Raw genomic sequence first — 19,154 nt, 5'->3', positions numbered from 1 at the left:
AATATCTAAGGTCTTGAATTAATAATTAACTAGTCACGGAAAACCCTGAATTATGAGCTAGTTCCTTTTTGATAAAACTTGTCAAAAGGCTTTTATTATATCTATTCATTTACAAAAGAGATTTATCTAACCGAAAGTAAAACGATATTTTAAATTTATAAAGATATTTGTTAAAAATACCACTTCAAACAAGGCTATTTTAATTAATGGTTTAATCTTTAAATTGCCTTGAAAAGATATTTGAGAAATGCTTTCTCTGTTATTTTCGATTTCTACATTCCAAGCATTTGAGTTTTCTTTTCTTTTTTTGTCTGAAACTAGAGAGTTCTTTTTAATAAATTTAAATGCTCAATAAATGTAATCTCAAAATTAAATGTCACGAAATCAAAATTACTGCTTCTCTTTTATGATGTAAAAGATAAGATTTAAATATTGAAGATAGAAGCAGTTTTAAGTTTGTTGTACATCGAGATCTCGAAGGAATAGATTATTTAATTATGCATGAAATAAAGGAATACCCATTATTTATACTTCCGAAGGTTTATTTAAAAAATTAGAGTTCTTGAATGAAATCATACTATATATATATATATATATATATATATATATATATATATATATATATATATATATATATATATATTATAAATATGAAGTTTCTTCGATAAAATTTAATGGATGATATTATGTAAATAGTAACCAGCTTCAAGATATATACATTGAGAAATAGCTGATTGTAAATATTTCACAGGAGAAAAAAAACCTAATCATATATGTTTATAAAATTGACTGCTGCATTATAAACAACTTGTTGTGCATTGGATTACAGATGGATTAATTTTGTATAACAACTGTAATACCATTTGGTGGCAAGAAATGTAAACTGTGCTTCCAGTAAATTCGGACTGACATAAAGCAATTTAGTTTCATTTACATCTTTTCTGTGCAAGCAGTATATTTTCAGCCGCCTTCCATTTGTCAATTGCTAATTTTAAAAGTCATTTCGAACTTTTGAATCACCTTGAATAGTACGGGATCTTGTTATAAAGACATTTATTTAATATCAACAAATTATTAACAAAAATGAAGAGATAAAAAACAAACTGGCTTTATTTGCATTTTTTTTCTGTACAAGCGGTATACTTTCAGTTATTTTGTCATTTATTAATTTTTAAACTTATTCCAAACTTTAATAATCAATAGTTTACAAATGAATGCCAATCAAAAAATATACCACTTGCACAGAAAAAATGGAAATGAAACCTGTTTCTTTGTTAATTATTGACTTTTGAATCACACTGCACATTCAAAAATTTTATTTTAAAGGTTCATTTACTTACAAATTATGTTATCAATTAATTCTGATCGTTTATTTAAAACTATAATTTAACTTCATTTTCCTGTTATCTGTACCAGTTGTATACTTCAGCCATCATAAATTTGTCAATTATTGCTTTTTAAAGTTATTCCAGATTTTTTAAGCTCTATAAATATTAAAAACTCTCATTGTAATGTCATCTTTACACAAATAAATTGTAGACAAATGAAGAAAGAATTAATTCATTAAATAATATCCAGTATGGATCATGGTAAACAAAGACTGAAGAAGCCATATGAATACTGAAATTCGCAAAATTTCTTTCAAACATTTTTTATTATCCTAATGTCATGAATGTTCCACATTTTGCTAAAATAATAAACGAAGTGCAATTTTTGAAAACAATTTCACTTCCATTGTCATTGTTTTACTTAAAATTATGCAAATATGTACTCACATCTCTCAAGCCAAATGTTATCTCTAGATTTTGTGAGAAGTGCTCTTGAAATTCCGGATACATATCCAACACATCCAATAAGTCCTCTCTCAAGATCTTATGTAAGTCACAATAAGTGAGAGCTCTCACGTTGCATCGTGACTTTCCAACACTGGTGTGTATGCAAGGGTTTTCACCGAAAATGTCATCTTTACCTGTAATAATACATGCATTTGAAATGAACATGTAAAAAAAGTTTTGTTCTCCGTGCTGATACAGAGTGCGGTTAAATAAAATTAATTGAGATTCGAATTTAATCTCTTAAATATCATAGCGTAATAATGATCATAAGATTTGTTTTTATTTTATTTGAAAAAATGTTCTTAATTATTTCAGAAGAAAAAACATGCATACAAAATATATTTAATATTGTAGTAATGCATAAATGTTGCCTTAATTCCTTTGTAAAGAATATTTTATATATGTAAAATGTGATATACTAGATCTTTGCTTTCCATTTTTGATGATCACTGAATTCCTGAACCCACGCAGCATTTTAAATAAAATTTAACTATCCAAATTTGCATTAGACGGTAATTTAAAGTAATGTGAAAAGTTTTAAATAAAGTTGCAGCATATGCAGGAGTTAAGTTAAAGTGAATAAAGTGAGAAAACAAATGCTAGAATAATATTTTGTCTCAGTTTGCAAACGCAAAATGACAAACCATTAGCATAAACGAATTAATAAGTGTTAAAATTTGAATACAAAAACATTTCTTAAACAAATTATATTCTTTTTTACTGAGACTGCTTTTCTTAAGTTTTAAAACGAAAAATATTTCGCAGAAAAATAGAAAATAATAAATTTTGACAGTGCATTCAAATAACCTTAAACATTTGCGTTAATGGGTTGCAACGTTAAATAAGATACACACTAATTAATAAGTATCGTTTTCAAATTTAAATTAACGTTTATTTTTCAAGAAACAACAGCATCATCTTGTAAGATAAAAATAAGTATTAAAGATAAACTATAGCTGCTCTAATTTGCTAAATACTAATTTCGTACCTAACTTTTATGTTAAAAAGTAGGTTTAAAATAATGTACATTGAGTATCGTCTTAAGAGTTTCTGTTAGCTGGGATTGAAAATAATTGGACATTCTGTGAAGAAATGAACATTGAAAGGATTCTCCACATGCCTGTTAACGATTTTATTTTCAAGTTTTATATTCATGCAAATAATATTGTTTCGTGTAACAAAATGAAATTAAAACAATCATCATATAAATTTTAATAAAAATTAATATTTATAAAGAAAAATAAATATACATCTTTCGATTTATTAGTATTAGTACATGGGAAACCGAGATTTACTCGGCAGTTTTTTTTAATAGTGTTTTTTTTCGGAAAAAATATTTAGATACGAATCATATACTACTTACATATGAACATTTTTCAATCTTATCTACATATAAACGGGTCCTTCAAATGAAAAAAAAAATCATGAATGCATTTATTTTAACATGTTCTTGAAACAATCTGCTATATTATAGTAGTTATTTTAAAATTTATCTATCATTACTTATATTTTAAAGCTTACACTCAATTTTACAATTGAGAAATAGGGTCTTAATCAAATACTACCTTCCATATTACGTTTGCGGGCATGTGGAAGATTTTCATCTGGAATGTGAGACGAACGCATTCTTATTCGGATAATGTCTTATAGCGCAATCTCACAAAGATTTGAGGTACCAGTTGGTTATCTTTCTATGGCAACAATGCAAGTAAACAAAGATTTACGAGAGGACGCTATATGACATTTTTAGCATGATACCAGATAGAAAACGGCATGATAATTGGTCCTAAAAAACGTTAAAGTGTGTAAAATCAGGTTTTTATTTCTGGAAAGAAATCTATATAAATAAACTACTATTAATAATTGCATTTATGGGTGAATATGTTTACAAATTCTTATATATTCAAGGGGATAAAATACTAAGTATATCTAGTGTATAATCTACCATAGTTTTTTTCCCCCGTGAAGATATATTCTTGCTAATTTGCTATTTTCTGGTAGGATTTGTTTGACGACGATTAGAATAAAATAAAATAAAACAAAACGAAAAGAGCACTTTAATGCATATGACAGTTTTATAATACAAATAAATGTCAATAAATACATTGCAATATAAAAGAATAATTGCATCCAAGAGAAAGTTTTTTTAAAAAAAGTTTTAATGATCTCATTCCAACTAATCAGAGACTATTTGCAGCTAATTAATGTTAAATTAGAAGGAATTTGTTACCTTCCTTAAAATAATGCTTTTAAAACTTAGGAGGGAAATTCTTATCATATTTAGAAACAACAACGACAAAAAAAAAAAAAAAAAAAAAAAAAAAAAAAAAAAAAACATGAAGTAAAAAGTTTCCTTTGCTGTACCTGTGAACTGTTTATAAATCTGTAAAAGAATTATTCGCATTTTTTTTTCACTGTTTGGCATTAAAAACCTCATAGCGTTCTCAGTGTTTTCTGAGGAAATAATTACCACTATTAATTCTTAAAAGCAGTTAAAAGAACGCATTTAGAGAAGAACCATTAACGCATTGAAGATGAAAAAACAAACAAACGTCCATTAGCAGCAAAAAATATAGAAGTTATATTAATTGATGATTGACATAAACTATCTTGTTAGGTAGTACTAGCATTTTATAATATTTCGTTTTTTTTTTTTTTTTTTAAACTTGATTCTAACTGAAGGAGTTCGTTTAGGCAATTACATTTCAGGCAATTTGAAAAATTGTATTTTTTGGGAAAAAAAATATAAATTAAATCTGAAAATATACATACTAATATAGTACATTTCTCTGCTATCTTTAAAGAACTTTAAAAATTCTTATTTAACTGTAATTCTATACTGTTATTACAAATATTAATTCTATATTGTTATTCAAATATTTTAACATAAAAGTTTATTGTAAGGCAAAATGCTAAAAAAAACTGAAGGGAATTTCTTATATTTTAAAGAAGTGGTTATTATTTAAAGATTTGTTTACATTGATTGGTTAAAAGTTTGAATGATCTCTTTATTCAGTAAATTAATTTTAATATGTTTTATCTTGGCTTACTATAAATTATTATCAGTGCCAATATTTATTAAATTTCTCTTTTTGCGAGTAAAATCGCAAGTTTTTTTAAAAACCATTATGACACATGATAATGTAAACGCGATTTCAAAAGTTTTAAAGAGTATCCAGAATTTTTTTTTTGTGTGTGTGCATGAATTCTTTAACTATTACTTACAAAGATTTGTTTATCAAAATTGTTCTATAATTATAAAAAAAAATCTACAAAATATCTCAATAGACGTTTAAATTCAAAATAAATAAAATATTTGCTAAATTAAATGAGTTCCATTTAAAATAAGTCAAAATGAAAATATTTATGAACTACAAGCTAGAAATGTAATCCATAAACAAACACAAAAGAATACAGACAAAAAAAATGTGATTTAATAAACTTTCAAGCATAAATCTATTCAATCAGATGGATCAATCTAATCAGATGAATTATTTGATTATAGTCACGGATGTTGCCACATGAATAAAAAAAAAAATTAGCCAATTGATTTTAAACAATTTGAGAACAAATATGCTTTTAAATTCATCGGTTATAAATGAATCCAAGGAAGATGTATTAAGCAAATAAGTTTTAAATAATAATAAGAATAAATCGTGATGCATATAATAAGTTACATTAATTAAATTTATTCTATATAAATGTAAACATCACGACATCACAATCCTTTAACTCCATTTACTTCCGATGATTTATATACATTTTCCTTCAATTAAGGAACATTTCTTTGTAGGGAAGCTGATAGAACCCTTTTATTTTCATTTATTCAAACGTTTTACTTTTTATACTTCATCAGCGAATTTTTTCTTTTCTGCTAAATTTTATTGGTGGGGAACTTTTTATCGTATCATATTAAATCATTGTTTCCTTTGTTTATAATTTATATGTAAAATTAAAAGTTACCTTTTTATTCAAGAGTTCTAATGTAACATTGATGATTAATTTTGATATAGAAATTTAATTCTGATTGAATCAGCCGAACATTTCAGCTGAACAATCAGCTGATTAATCAAGAGAATTCTTATTCCCATGTATGCAGGCAATTACAATGGATAAATTTAACGAATTTCTTGCAAACGATTTGTGATGAAGTTATATTTAAAAAAAAAACTTAGACAAATATGCCTTATTACTTGTGGTGGCGCTTTATAAGCTACGAGACATGAGATAACAGCTACGAGATAACAGCCAGATAACAGCTACGAGACATGAGAAATTTCTTTTGTCTTGTGGTCATGTTACTAGGCTACGAACCGTAAGGTTGCGAGTTGGATCCTCGCCTATCGCCAGTAGCAACATTGGTGACCCGATGACGAAAATACGCAAACTTCATACAACTGTTGTGGCGCCCTCTACCAGAAATAAATATATAATAAAAAAAAGCTGATAAAAAATCAGCCAATAATTAAAAAAAAAAAAATGAAGCTGATAAATAATCAGCCAATAAATAAATGAAGTTGATAAATAATCAGCCAATAAAAAAATGGATAAGGCGCAACAGCCAATATATCACCACTAATAACAGCAAAAACAGGACAAAATATCGTTCGTCTCACCTCCGACGCACTGGAGGGGGGGGGGGTAATATGGTGACGCTTTATAAGCCAGATAACAGCTACGGGACATGAGAAATTTCTTTTGTCTTGTGGTCATGTTACTCGGCTACGAACCATAAGGTTGCGAGTTCGATCCTCGCCTATCGCCAGTAGCAACATACTAATAAGGGGAAAAAAAAAAAACCTATCTTCTTTATTTCGAGTAGCTATAACTGAATACAGAATAAAACTAATGTTTACGAAAACGGAAGCCCCTAGTATTGTTCCCAGCAAGATTCTACTTAGGAAGGAACTTTCACTATCATTCTAGGTAATCATATTTTAGCCACCTAATCAAAAGATGACCCGAATCTATTCCTAATTAGTTACGTGTGTAGAATTCAATCAACTTGGTATGTTTTCTATATTTATTACTTCTTCTGGAAACTAGTTCTGTGCGGAAAACATTCTTTTGTTCCCCATCATTGTTCTGAACCAAAAGGAGAAAGTCTTATGAAAATGAGTATTTCTTTCCGGAAAGAACGAAAGAAGCGATATATTCATTTTCTATCTTATGAAAATGTGCGGTATGTGATGAAATTAGTTCTCAAAGATCTGAATAGTAACTTCTGCAGGTAATTACTGCGGGGATTAGTGGGATTTCAATTACTCTTCAAATGAATGAAAAAAAAAAATAATCAGCAGTAAATTTTGAATCCAATCTGTGTAAAGAAAATTAAAATTCATAAAATTTTGTACACAGTAGAAATGCAAACTGTTGGATAGATATTTTTCAAATTTTGATCTCAAATGCTATGAAATGTAAGGAAGATTTGAAAGAAAGTCTAATGAAAATTTACAAATTAATTAATTTTTCATAAATTTAAATAAATGCTTCCAAATGCGAAAGCAAACAAGAGGGAGGCAATCAAGATTTGTTAGTAGACTGAATTTAAAATAGCCAAACCACTAGTAAGAGGATGTTTAAATAAGGTTTTTTTTTTATCTGATTTATACTAAAAAAATGTTTCTGTTACTTGAAAATAGTTAAAAATTTTTTTGTAATTTAAAAATTACTTCAAAATTTCTTTTGGATGTGGATGGAAATTTAATTTTACTATTCAAAATTGCTAACTTTTTATTTCAGGCTGTAAGCACCTACTATTTAGTTGTCTTTTAAAATGTTTAACTGAATTACATAACTTTTTTTTGAAAATTATTAATAACCCATAAAAAGTTACTTTTTGCAGTTTTTCAAAATCGTATGGAGAAATCAGTAATATTTTAAGAAACTGGGGAAGATAAAGAGATTTTAAATTTGTTGGTACAACAGGTTTTCGCATTTTATTTATTAAAAATTAAGTTGAAGAAGATAAACAGATTTACTGAATTAATTAATAATTCTTACATGATTTTTATGAAATAATCGTTTGCATAAAAAGTTTTATTTAAATTTAAATACATTTGTTTATGCTGTAATCCCGTTCTCATTTGGTAAGTGACATTTTAAACCTTTGTATAAATATTTAAAATATATATATATATATATATATATATATATGTATATATATATATATATATATATATATATATATAAGCATTTCAAATCTTGTTGATTCTTGCTGAAATATATAAAAAAAAGTGTTGATGAAGTATTTGTGACAAGTAATAAAATAGCCTACTTTTTGTTAGAAAGAATATGAAAGTAATTTGATCACGATTGAAATTGGATTTATCTAGCTATAATTAAAATAAATTCATCAAAATGCGAAATTATTTAATCAAAATTTATTTAATAAATCTTTTTTTTTTCTTCATGTTAAACTACAAGATGGCTTTTCTACTCGAACTGTTTCGTGAGCTTCTGCAATATGATGCAACTTGAAATTTTAGAAAAACACTGTTAGAAAAACATTACGTCGCGAAAAGTTAATACATTTAAAAAATTGAAAAAAAAAAAAAAAAATCTGAAACATTTTTGCATTATCGTGTAGTCTAAATAACTAATAGAAATCTTTGAAAAAACATTTTAATTACGGAACTGTAAGTATTTCAACTTTTATTTTTCAAGAACTCAATAATTTTCTTTCCATATTAATCATAGGAAATACATTTAATTTTTTAAAACAAAAATAAATTCAATGTTTTCAAAAATTGAATATAAATAAGTTGAAATCATTAAATGCTGCAAAATTATTTATTTACTGTAGTGTCTTGCAGCATATAACTCGAGTCTAAATTATTTTAAATAGTTCAACGGATGATGCTCTCAGCGATGAGTATTAATTGTGATTCACTTTGTTAGGAAATTATTTGAAATTATTAGGATGTTTAGATTTATATTCTTCAATAAATTTTCAATAAGTTAAATCCAATCATGAATATAGTATAAGGGAATAGACAAATTAATCTTTTAAGAATTTAAGTATGATTATCCATGTCTTGTTATAATAAATGCAAGCTTCATATGTTGTAGTTGAAAAACTTCCATTTAAAACTTAAAACAACATATAACATTGTTAGAGAATAAATAATTTGAATAATATTTTACGGCATATTGTGGTGAGATTGGAAAGGTTAGGTAGTAAGTAATACGTCAAAAATGAATTAAGAAAATATTAATCTGAATTTATTTTTAAGAAGCAAAAAACGTTTAAAAAGCTTGGTTTACATTAATCCATTATTTTATCAGACGATTTTCATAAGTAGACATAGTATCTAGAGAATCAAAAATACTAAAAATAGTAATGAAAACCACAGATTAGTTTGGTTCCTAATTATATTAATATGAGGATTTGAAAAATTTCTAGTCAGAGCATTGTGTTAGAACGGAATTCTTTATTTTGACAAGAATTCATTGGCATCTCCTCTTAAAATTTCCACGCAACACTAACGGAAACAGTTTGCATAGATCTAAAACCATTTAATTAAGAACATTTCGTTCAAAGTAAATGAGGAATAAAATACCTAAATGAGAAATAGATATTTTTGTATGTAAAAGAAAATAAAAATCCAATTGATGAAAAAATATCTGATGAGACTTCACTTCAAATGATTTTTCAATCACTAGTAAAAAATATATAATTCTTTTTTGACTATTTTTGGTAAATAATTCTTATTTTTTCTCAATAGGAGTAAATCTGCACATCATTCATGAGATGACGAAATAAAGCATAAACACAAATTTATATACGGTGTAATTAGAGGAATTATAATTTTGTTTCATATTATTAACAGAATATGAATTGTATAAGGATACAGAAATTCCCTTATTTCTCCAAAAAACTAACGATGCCAAGTGCCGTATTCATGTACAAGCTAATATAGCTATATAAAGAAAAATGAAGCCATTCGACAAAATATTTTCCATAATCTTCTAGTTCTAGCATAGTCAGTAGTTTCTTTTAAAAAGAATAAATAGAATGTAAATTTTTATTACGCCAGGTTAAAATCATAAAGCCAGTAAAAAAAAAAATACATATAATAAACGCGTAAGAAGTAAAAGAAATGAAACACATCAAATAAAAATGTAAATTGAAATTCAGTTTCTTTTTCCCATTCATGTTTCTTTTTAATATCATTTGGAAGTTTTTTTTAAAAAAAAGTTCTAAATTTCATGGTTAGTTGCATAAATTCTTAAGCAACTTAAGCAAATCAAACATCTTTGCCAATAAAAGGAAAAAAAAATTCTTAAAAAAAATTTAGTCTTATTCGAAAAAAACTTTCAATTTGCAAACATATGAACTAACTTAAAGTTGTTAAAGTTGACATATTAAATAAAGTTATATAAAGAAAGGAACATCAAAGACAAATGTTATAAGATAAAAATGTTGAGTTCAAATTCGCTTTTTTAAATTCTTGCTCTTTATTTACGAGTTTTTATCAGTTGTTAAATTTAATTCTTTAACCACTTGCGCAACATGATTTTTTATCCTAAAAAAGCAAATATTTTATAAGGGACGAAAGAATCTGATATTCATTTGGTAAAAAATTATATTTCCATGATCTTGGAAATTTAAAAAAAAGTTCATAGAATTATATAATTTCAAATTATTCTATATTCTCTGAAAGTATTGGTTTTATATTCTTAAACATTAAAACCATTAATTTTATGGGAATACATTTTGCTGCTTGAAAAGTTATATAAAATTATTTGCACATTTTATTTTTTTAAAAAAAAGAAAATTTTTTTTTGGTATTTTAAAAAGATATAAACTGGAATCCTGTTGTAGAAGGTAGTATATAAAAATCAAGTAAATTAAAAAATGATTAAGATTAGGAAAAAATATGATATTTTATAATATTTTGAGTAGTATAACTTTGTATAATAAGATACAAAATAATAATTACGCTCAATGATAGGAAGACAAGAGGTTAAATTAAGGTCTGATTTGATTTGTTTAATTTTTTTTTTTTACCGAAATGCAGTTACAAACAGCAATACATCTATTTACAAACAAAATGTGGAAGTTAAAATTAAATCTTATTCTCACTTTTATGACAAAAGCATAAGAATGTAAAAATGAAATAAATAACAAAATTGATTCTATAAATGAAACAGGAATAATTAGAACTTGAAATCAATTTAACAATAATATCTTTTAGTATATTGATATAAGAGCCATTATCAGAATATGTGATATAAGCAAAATCTTTTAATTGGAGAAATTATTTTTTAATTCTCAAAAATTAATAAAAAGTTAGATTGAATTTCATCAACCTTATATTAAAAATTAAAATTATACATAATTATAATACGATTCGTTCGAATTACCCAGATTTCAAGAAGTTCTTATTTTCTATTGATTTTTATTTGCTTTTCAACAGTGGAATGCAGTGGTTTTGAAGCTTACCAAACAGTTGAAGTTTAACTACACTTAATAAGCACAATATTACCCATATCAGATTTCTAAATATGTAAAAATGTAATTAAATTATTCTAAAATAAAAGAAAGCAGAACACAATGATAATATTATGAAAAATAAGCATTGGAATAAAACGCCATAACTCGGTTTCCACTTGACATAAAAACAGACTACTTATTTACGAGCAGCACTGCTCGTAAATGAGTAATCAAGAGTAAATTTCACTTAATGTAAATGTGTGCAAATACGCTTCTAGATTTGCCCCAGAATGTCATTTTGTGAGTGTAAATTAGAAAATGATATAATGATTATGAGCTCAAGGCAACCTACATCAAAACAAAGAATAAATGCAAGTCACGTACTCATTTGAAAAACCCTGGAGAGCCAGAATTGTTGAGCCGAAAAGTCATGGGATCAATATCGGAGGTGTAAGGTGGGATGCTATCAGTTTTTACGACGATGTAAGGATATACTGCTTGCTGTAAATCAATGTCATAAATACTGAAGGGAAGGATGGCTCATTACGAAACTCATTCTTCTGTTCGGCCGTAGATACAAAAGAAACACATGCATGCATCTGACGTTTTTCCAGCGAAAATGGAACATATTACAGAATTAAATAGCACATGAGAAAGCAACTTATTTACCAAAACACTACTTCGTTTGAATACATGCCATGATTACAAGTTTTAGTTCAGATTATTTCCCATTTTAGTTCGTTATTATTTAATCTAAAGATCTGATTTGTATGCAACTAAAGTGATGGCGTGATATGTCGTTAGATGTGATGAAATCACCAAAACATTTTATAAACTCATTAAGGAGAACAGGCTCTTGTGAAGTTATTAAAACAACTAATACAAAAGGATTCAGATTTAGATCAGGTTGAAAAGGATAGAAATGCGTTAAGATCAATAATAACTGCTGAAAATATAGAAACATTTACAAAGCATTCAAGATCAAATCAGTGAAATTCGTAGGATACATTAACAGTCAAATAGTGCAGCATTTAGGGAAAGAATCAGTCTAATGTTAATCTATTTATCATTCCTGATTTTTTTTAAATCTATTGTGTGATGACTCAAGTACTACAGACTACAGAAACTTCGTTTGGACTCATATTGAATGTATTAAATGAAAAATTTGGTCAACTATTGTGTGACTATATAAAATGTGGAGTTCGTATATTTATTGATAATAAAATTATAATCAACTGAAATCAAGGCGCATTTTTAGGAACATACTGTATTGCTACTGTATGCCCTTTAGTTAAGCAGTTTATCTTTAAAAGCTTTATTATCTTTTAATCCAAAAAAATGGAATTTTGAATTCTATTTTCATGCATTGAAATTCCAAGGTCCCCCCCCCCTTAAGATAGAACTTTTTTGCACATGTTTATCACTCTGCGCATGGTAAAACGGAGAAGGAAATAAGCACATAACAATTTAATTATTTTATTGACAGTATATAAAATATGCTACTTGATAAATTTTCTCATATTTCAATATAAATATTAAAAGTTACTTTGAATTCAATGTTAAATATAGCCAGTTAACAAGTACGCTGCACGAGCAATTGCTTTTGTATCATGGTCATGTTACTGGGCTGCAAACCACAAGGTCCCAGGTTCTATCCTCGCTCATCTCAATCCGCCACAATATCTTAAAATCCATGTACAGTTTTGTACAGCATGTTTTATCGAATCTGCAATTCGGAGTAAAAGTAGGCACATTTGAAAAAGTAGTACAAAATTTAAAAGAGTTAATTTTTATTAAAAAATATTTTAATTAAAAGTGTAAATAAAATATTTTTTTCTAATTGGTATTATTTAAATGTTAAGTTACAATGCTACCAAATATCTTCAATAATATTTAATAAAACTAAAAATGTTGGGAATGTGCAAGTCCTACAAAAAAATCTGCAATAGTTTTTACGATACGAGATAAAATTTCTAATGCATTACCGAGAGATATCCCATGCAAATATGTAATAATTTCTAATTAAAAAATATATGTTTTAGAATTGACATTGCTATGAAACCTAGCCACAGTTGTTCTAACAGAAATGGAGGTAGATTGATTTTTCAATAGATGATATTGTTACAAAATTTTTTCTGCTACAAATACCGCCAATAAATCGTAATGACGCAGCACATTTAATTGCTAGTTCAGCAGCTTTCTTGCTGTCTAATCCCCTAGTTTCTCTACGTGTCGGCGACTCCGACTACTCTCACACCCCACTTCTGACGATACACACACTTCTTCCCAGCTTCAGAGTGCTCGTCTTTTATAGTTCTGGGAGGTGGAGCTAGAATCTTCAGACCAATCAGGGCGTACCTGGGTATATCTCGGTTATTACTGGATGGATCGTGAAACTTCTCAAACTTTCCGGTATTATCCATTTAGTCGCCAAACTTGCCAAATTCATCGCCAAGTCGCCAAATGGTAGCCAAGCTCAGCACGCACAGTACAGATCTTACAAAGGTTTTAACGGTTTTTCCAGGATGACACAATTCGTACCGGTTAGCAAAATTACGGATTTTTAACAATATTCTAAAAGTAAGCGAAAACACAAAGCATCCTTACTTAAATAGACATGTCATTGTATTTTCCTCAACTTCAAAATTTAGAGCTATTTTACTTACTTCATCATGCGCGGAGTAAGTTTTATATAACAAGCTCAAGTAATTAATATATTTTAAAGGCCATAAGAAGAATCTTCAGAGATAACCATACATAGCTATCCTTAAATAGAAATCTGGGAACCTTTGCCTAGTTCTACATGGGTATTAATTTCCCGGGTAGCACAGAATGTCGCGCAATATTGTATACAATCTTGTGTGATATTTCATTATATAATTAATTATATTAATATATTATTATATTAATTATATTAATTAATTATATAATAATTATAATATTATACAATATTGCGAATATTGTTCAATATCTACAATATTGTACAATATACGTCTGCTAATGAGGTAGCTAAAAATAATTTCTTAATACAAATATCTTACCTAGGATGGCCATGATAGCGTCATCCTTCATGATCTCTATAGTACCTCTTGAAATGAAGTAAAGGGACGTGAGGACGTCCCCTCTGTGTACCAGGGTATCTCCTGGGGGCGCATGCGTTGTCTTGAACTTCATCGAAAGAGCCCGCAGACATCCCGGACTGGCACCTTTAAATGCGGGGCATGTGTTGAGCAGATTCCGATTGAGATGCAAGCAGATATCTGCTTGAAGGCACTCGGGGAAACCTTTTAGCACCTGTTGAACAGACAAGATAAGTAAATGGAATGCAAAAAGTTGGCCGTTTAAGATATTTAACATTTCAGCTGGTAAGATATATCTTTAACAACGAGCCGCAATTCCCCGTTAAATTATATGCATTAAATCGCTTGAAACTGCCTTATTAGTCAATATATGGCTAAGGCATTTTTCGGTTTTCCTGCATTTTGCTGGTTTAAGAAAATCAAAGAAAAGCATTATCTTTAATATATGAGTATGATTTTCATAAAATTATATGTAAGAATATCGATATGTAATCTTTGCTGAAATGAAAAATAAATAAAGTGTATAGTATCTATATGCAATAATTTTTCCAATCAAATCAGTTAATGGAAACTTAACCGGCATTCATAATAAAAGACCAACATCGTTAGTGAGTTTCATCATTACTGAGTTTTCCCATAGATAAAATAAATTATTAAATGTATTGTCGTGCTACATTTCCTTTTTTTAAAAACTCTTTTAACAAAATCTCAAATGCAAAAAGTTATTAAAGCCGCATGTAAGCATTACATGGAAAATATGTCTCAACATTATAATATTTTGAATGCTATAACTAAGAATAAATATTCAGACGAAGTTATGCAAGTAAATAAGCGATATATCGGTTTTAATTGCATTTAATCCTTTAATTGCTTTGCCGGGAGCGTATGGAGTTCCGGGAAAATTTAAATTCTGTTGTTCAGGTAATTAAAACCACCAGTAATTCAATTCCCAGTAATTATGAAATTACTGGTTGGTGATTCGAAGTGAGCAGTGGACTATACTTTTGCTTAACCTCTTTATTTAAAACTATATACACTCCTTTTGCGGTGAGTAGTTCATATAATATATGACTGATTGCGGTTGGCTTTGTTAAGCCTTACAACTGAAGTTGTTTTCAGTTTCTGAGGTGGCCGGGGGGCTGATGCGGGTCAACGTTTTAATGAACCCCTGAGAGCCTCGACCGAAAGGGAGGGTAAATGGGTTGAACACTGGTGATTGAATGATTGTTGTTAATTGATTATTGGTGATTATGATTACTGTTAATTGAACTTAAAGGAGCCCCTATTTAGAAGGTATAAAGAATTATTTCAGTATTACTGAAAGATAGAACAACAGAACTAAGATTTAATTTTACGCTATTCGGTATAGTAATTATTTCAATAATACACTTATTCATTTATTAGTCCTTCAGGGTAGGACATAACACAGTGTCAATACTCCCATGCAACTATAACACTTCTACGCTGCCGTCTTCTAAGATCGTTATTCTCTGGTATTTTTCTACTTATGCGTCTCTTTAGCTAATAAATTGAATTACAGATGCATAAAAATATCTAGCATGAGATGAAAAAAGACAATTTAAGACCTAGAACCGACATTGTTCGCTATTCAGAAAGGAAATTGCATTTACAAGAAAAGAAAAAAGAAAAGTAAGATACGATGGATTTCCCAAGACCTGTTGAAATTATCGATCCTATATCGACCAGTCACTCTACAGCTTTTTAGTATTGATTTACGTCTCATCATCTGGCACATAGAAAATTCCCGATTTTAATTTTCCCTTAGAGAAAAATGAACTTTTCAGTATGTATGATGTTTATACCATTACTTTGTTTAAAGGTGTGGTGTTTTATTATGATTAATGTAAAGAAGATGCGATTTTTTTTACACTACTTTGGAAAAAGTGACAATATTTATTTAGTTTTGGCTTATAATTGTTGATTCTGACGAATGATGCATGCATTTTTAAATATTTTGGCACGGAACACCCATTAATTTAATTGAAAAATGTATGAAGGTTAATTCATGAGTAAAACTGTTTATTTTGAATATATCGCATATTCACCGTTTTTTGAAAAAATGTGTTGGCATCTTTGATAATAAAATATGATCAATAGAAATTCAAACCATGCTTACGAAATTCGTGAATTATTTCGTGAAATAGTCCTAAACAGCGAAATTGGATAGTTCGAATTTAGAAAGGAAGTTCATCTATGTCAGATGACAAACATAAAAATAATTTCAATAATTTCGAATATTTATTAGTCAGACAATATAAAAACTACTGTGGATCTGATCGCAGACAGATTAAGATAATAATTTGTAATATATGAGAAAAAAGGGCAAATAAAATACAGGGCAATACAACTTAACAAGCTATTTCTCTTCAACTAATAATAATGAATGAATATTCTTGTTCTAATAATAAATATAAATAAATATTCTTGTTTTAATAATAAAGATGATGAACGGTCTCTTTATATACCATTTGACCTACAGCTACGAAATTTGGAGGAGCAATTTTTAAAAACTTCAATTTGAATTTTAATTAAATATTAAGCATTTTTTTTTCTGCAATAACTTCCGAGAATTTAAAATTTTGAAGAGTATGAAATTTATTTCTATTCTGTAATATTCTCAGAAGTTATCACGAAAAAAGTGACCAAATGCTTCTGTAACAGTTCTTATAAAATTCGAGATTTATGCAAGTTTTCTAAAGATCCTCGAAATACGAATATGTACGTAAATAAAGTTTTTTATTCTGAATTTCCAATGTACCAAAAAATATTTAGTTATTAAAAAAAAACGTTAGACTTCTATGCAATGCATGCATGCAAATATTTTGAAATTTATTATTTTTTCAATGTTTATGTTTTCAAAATAACGAAAAATAGTATATAACTAACAGGAGTGATTTCTGAGAAACTTTATCACATATTCCATAACGAAGATGCTATCGACCTCCCTATGTAGATGTTGAGCTAGGCCGTGAACGCCATTCATGCGTATATTTTTATTTACAGATTTATGCATATAATAGTTTTGTTCTTTTATAAAATAGTAAAAATAAAACAAACAAATATTCAATTTGCAAGCTTGTTTCTCAACGCATTGAAATAAAAATTTGGCGAAGAATTACAATTTTTTGTGAAAAGATAATACAGTAGACTCCCGATTATCCGCGCCTTCCGGAACTAAGTTTTTTTTTTTTTTTTGCTTTCAAGCAAAGAGAAAATGCTACCAAAGCAAGAAGTAAACACAAATGACTAATTTCTTCAAAAAGGTGCAGTTTTACAGTTATGCTTTTGTAATTACATAATACATTACAGTATTAAAACAGTATATATGTATTAATTTTTCTGTGTATCCTTGACGCCTCTCGTAAGTACAAAGCACTTTTCTGTTTTCATTAACAAAATGCATTTTAGGTTCGTTTTGAGTGATATACTAAAATATTAAGCGTTAGTTAAACATTTCCTGCTGTTTATTTTACCTTTTATTGCACCTAAAATGATTTTTCAAACTTGGAATGACTGTTTTCTTTTTTGCTATACCCGTTTTCCGCTTTTTTCGGATTATCCGCGGTTTTTGTTATCCGCGGCGGCCGCGCCACCCAATTTCGCGGATAATCGGGAGTGTACTGTATATCAAATTTCATTTATCTAATCTATTGCAATTACATGCATATGAAAGTAAGGATTGACAGAGGTTTAACGGATTTTGCTCATAATTCATAATTGCCAATATATACTTTAACTATTTATTAGCTGTTTGCGTTTTTGTAGTAATCTTACTCGAATAGCCATATAGCTAGACTTCCTGAGACTGAATTTCCTTCATAATTTAACAGAAATCTACAAATTAGTGCAAAGACAATATACCAAAATTCATCTATCTAGCGTAAACAGTTTTTGAGCTATCGCGTTCAAGAAGGTCAGATAAATCCAAAAATGTATTTTTATGAGTAAGGGACATTCTTCAACATCTAGCTCAAATTTTTTGACGATAACAATATTTTCTGTTTGCATACAAGAATTTAAAAAAGCCCATTTTAATGTATTGAAATCAGAGCAATGTTTAAGGATTATATAAAATTATAATGAAATAAATAAAATGAGTAGATAAGTATTTCTTGTAGCATGTTTAAGTATCAAGATACATACACAAATCAATAAACCCATTCATGCACATAGAAAAATGTTTTGAGTGTCTTTACCGCACTTCATTATGCTACGGAATGCATCCTTACAATCTCCTGGCATATGAAAAAACCATCACCAAGCCATGAACAGGAATGGCTGAAAAGAGTCGCCGGCAACTTCCTTTCCAGGCAAAAAATCCAAAGTATAATCAAATTTATAAGTGAAAATAGAGACCTATTCTTGCCTCCATAGCTCTCAACATCAAGTCTCACACCAAAAAAGACTAAGGGAAAAAACAAGCACAGCAGTCACCTGTCACACATTTCAATCAAACAGAGATTCTCTTCATTTCCATTTCTCAAATTATGTTCCATCTGATTTTTTTAACTGCATCCTGATCTACTATATCATAAAAAATAAGTGAACACAGATTATATGTATATTTTTACACATTTTATCTCTCAGCATTATATATTTAAGTTTATTACTACAAATTGTATTTCTAAAATTATGTAAACGGTCTCATCTCAATATAATGTCTTATACAATTGTAAATTCTGTAAAAAGTTATTTTTGTTTCGTTTTCCTACTGTAAATATTTTGTTAATTAAATAAAATTCCCGTAACATGCCCACCAAACCATTCAGTGACCAGAAT

At 28.0% G+C, this 19,154-nt stretch overlaps 1 protein-coding gene across 1 annotated transcript in view; it reads right to left on the bottom strand.

The window, feature by feature from the left end:
- Positions 1-19,154, bottom strand: part of LOC129960749 (potassium voltage-gated channel subfamily H member 2-like) — a 631,583-nt gene that overhangs the window by 35,412 nt on the left and 577,017 nt on the right. The window contains exons 11-12 of the mRNA XM_056074363.1: positions 14,316-14,568; positions 1,776-1,969 (exon numbers count right to left, since the gene is read on the bottom strand). Coding sequence (XP_055930338.1) covers positions 1,776-1,969; positions 14,316-14,568 — 447 coding nt within the window. The remainder of the gene's footprint in view (positions 1-1,775; positions 1,970-14,315; positions 14,569-19,154) is intronic.

Source organism: Argiope bruennichi, chromosome 2 (genome assembly GCF_947563725.1).
Source record: "Argiope bruennichi chromosome 2, qqArgBrue1.1, whole genome shotgun sequence".
NCBI lineage: Eukaryota > Metazoa > Arthropoda > Arachnida > Araneae > Araneidae > Argiope > Argiope bruennichi.
This window is presented reverse-complemented; position numbering and strand designations above follow the sequence as displayed.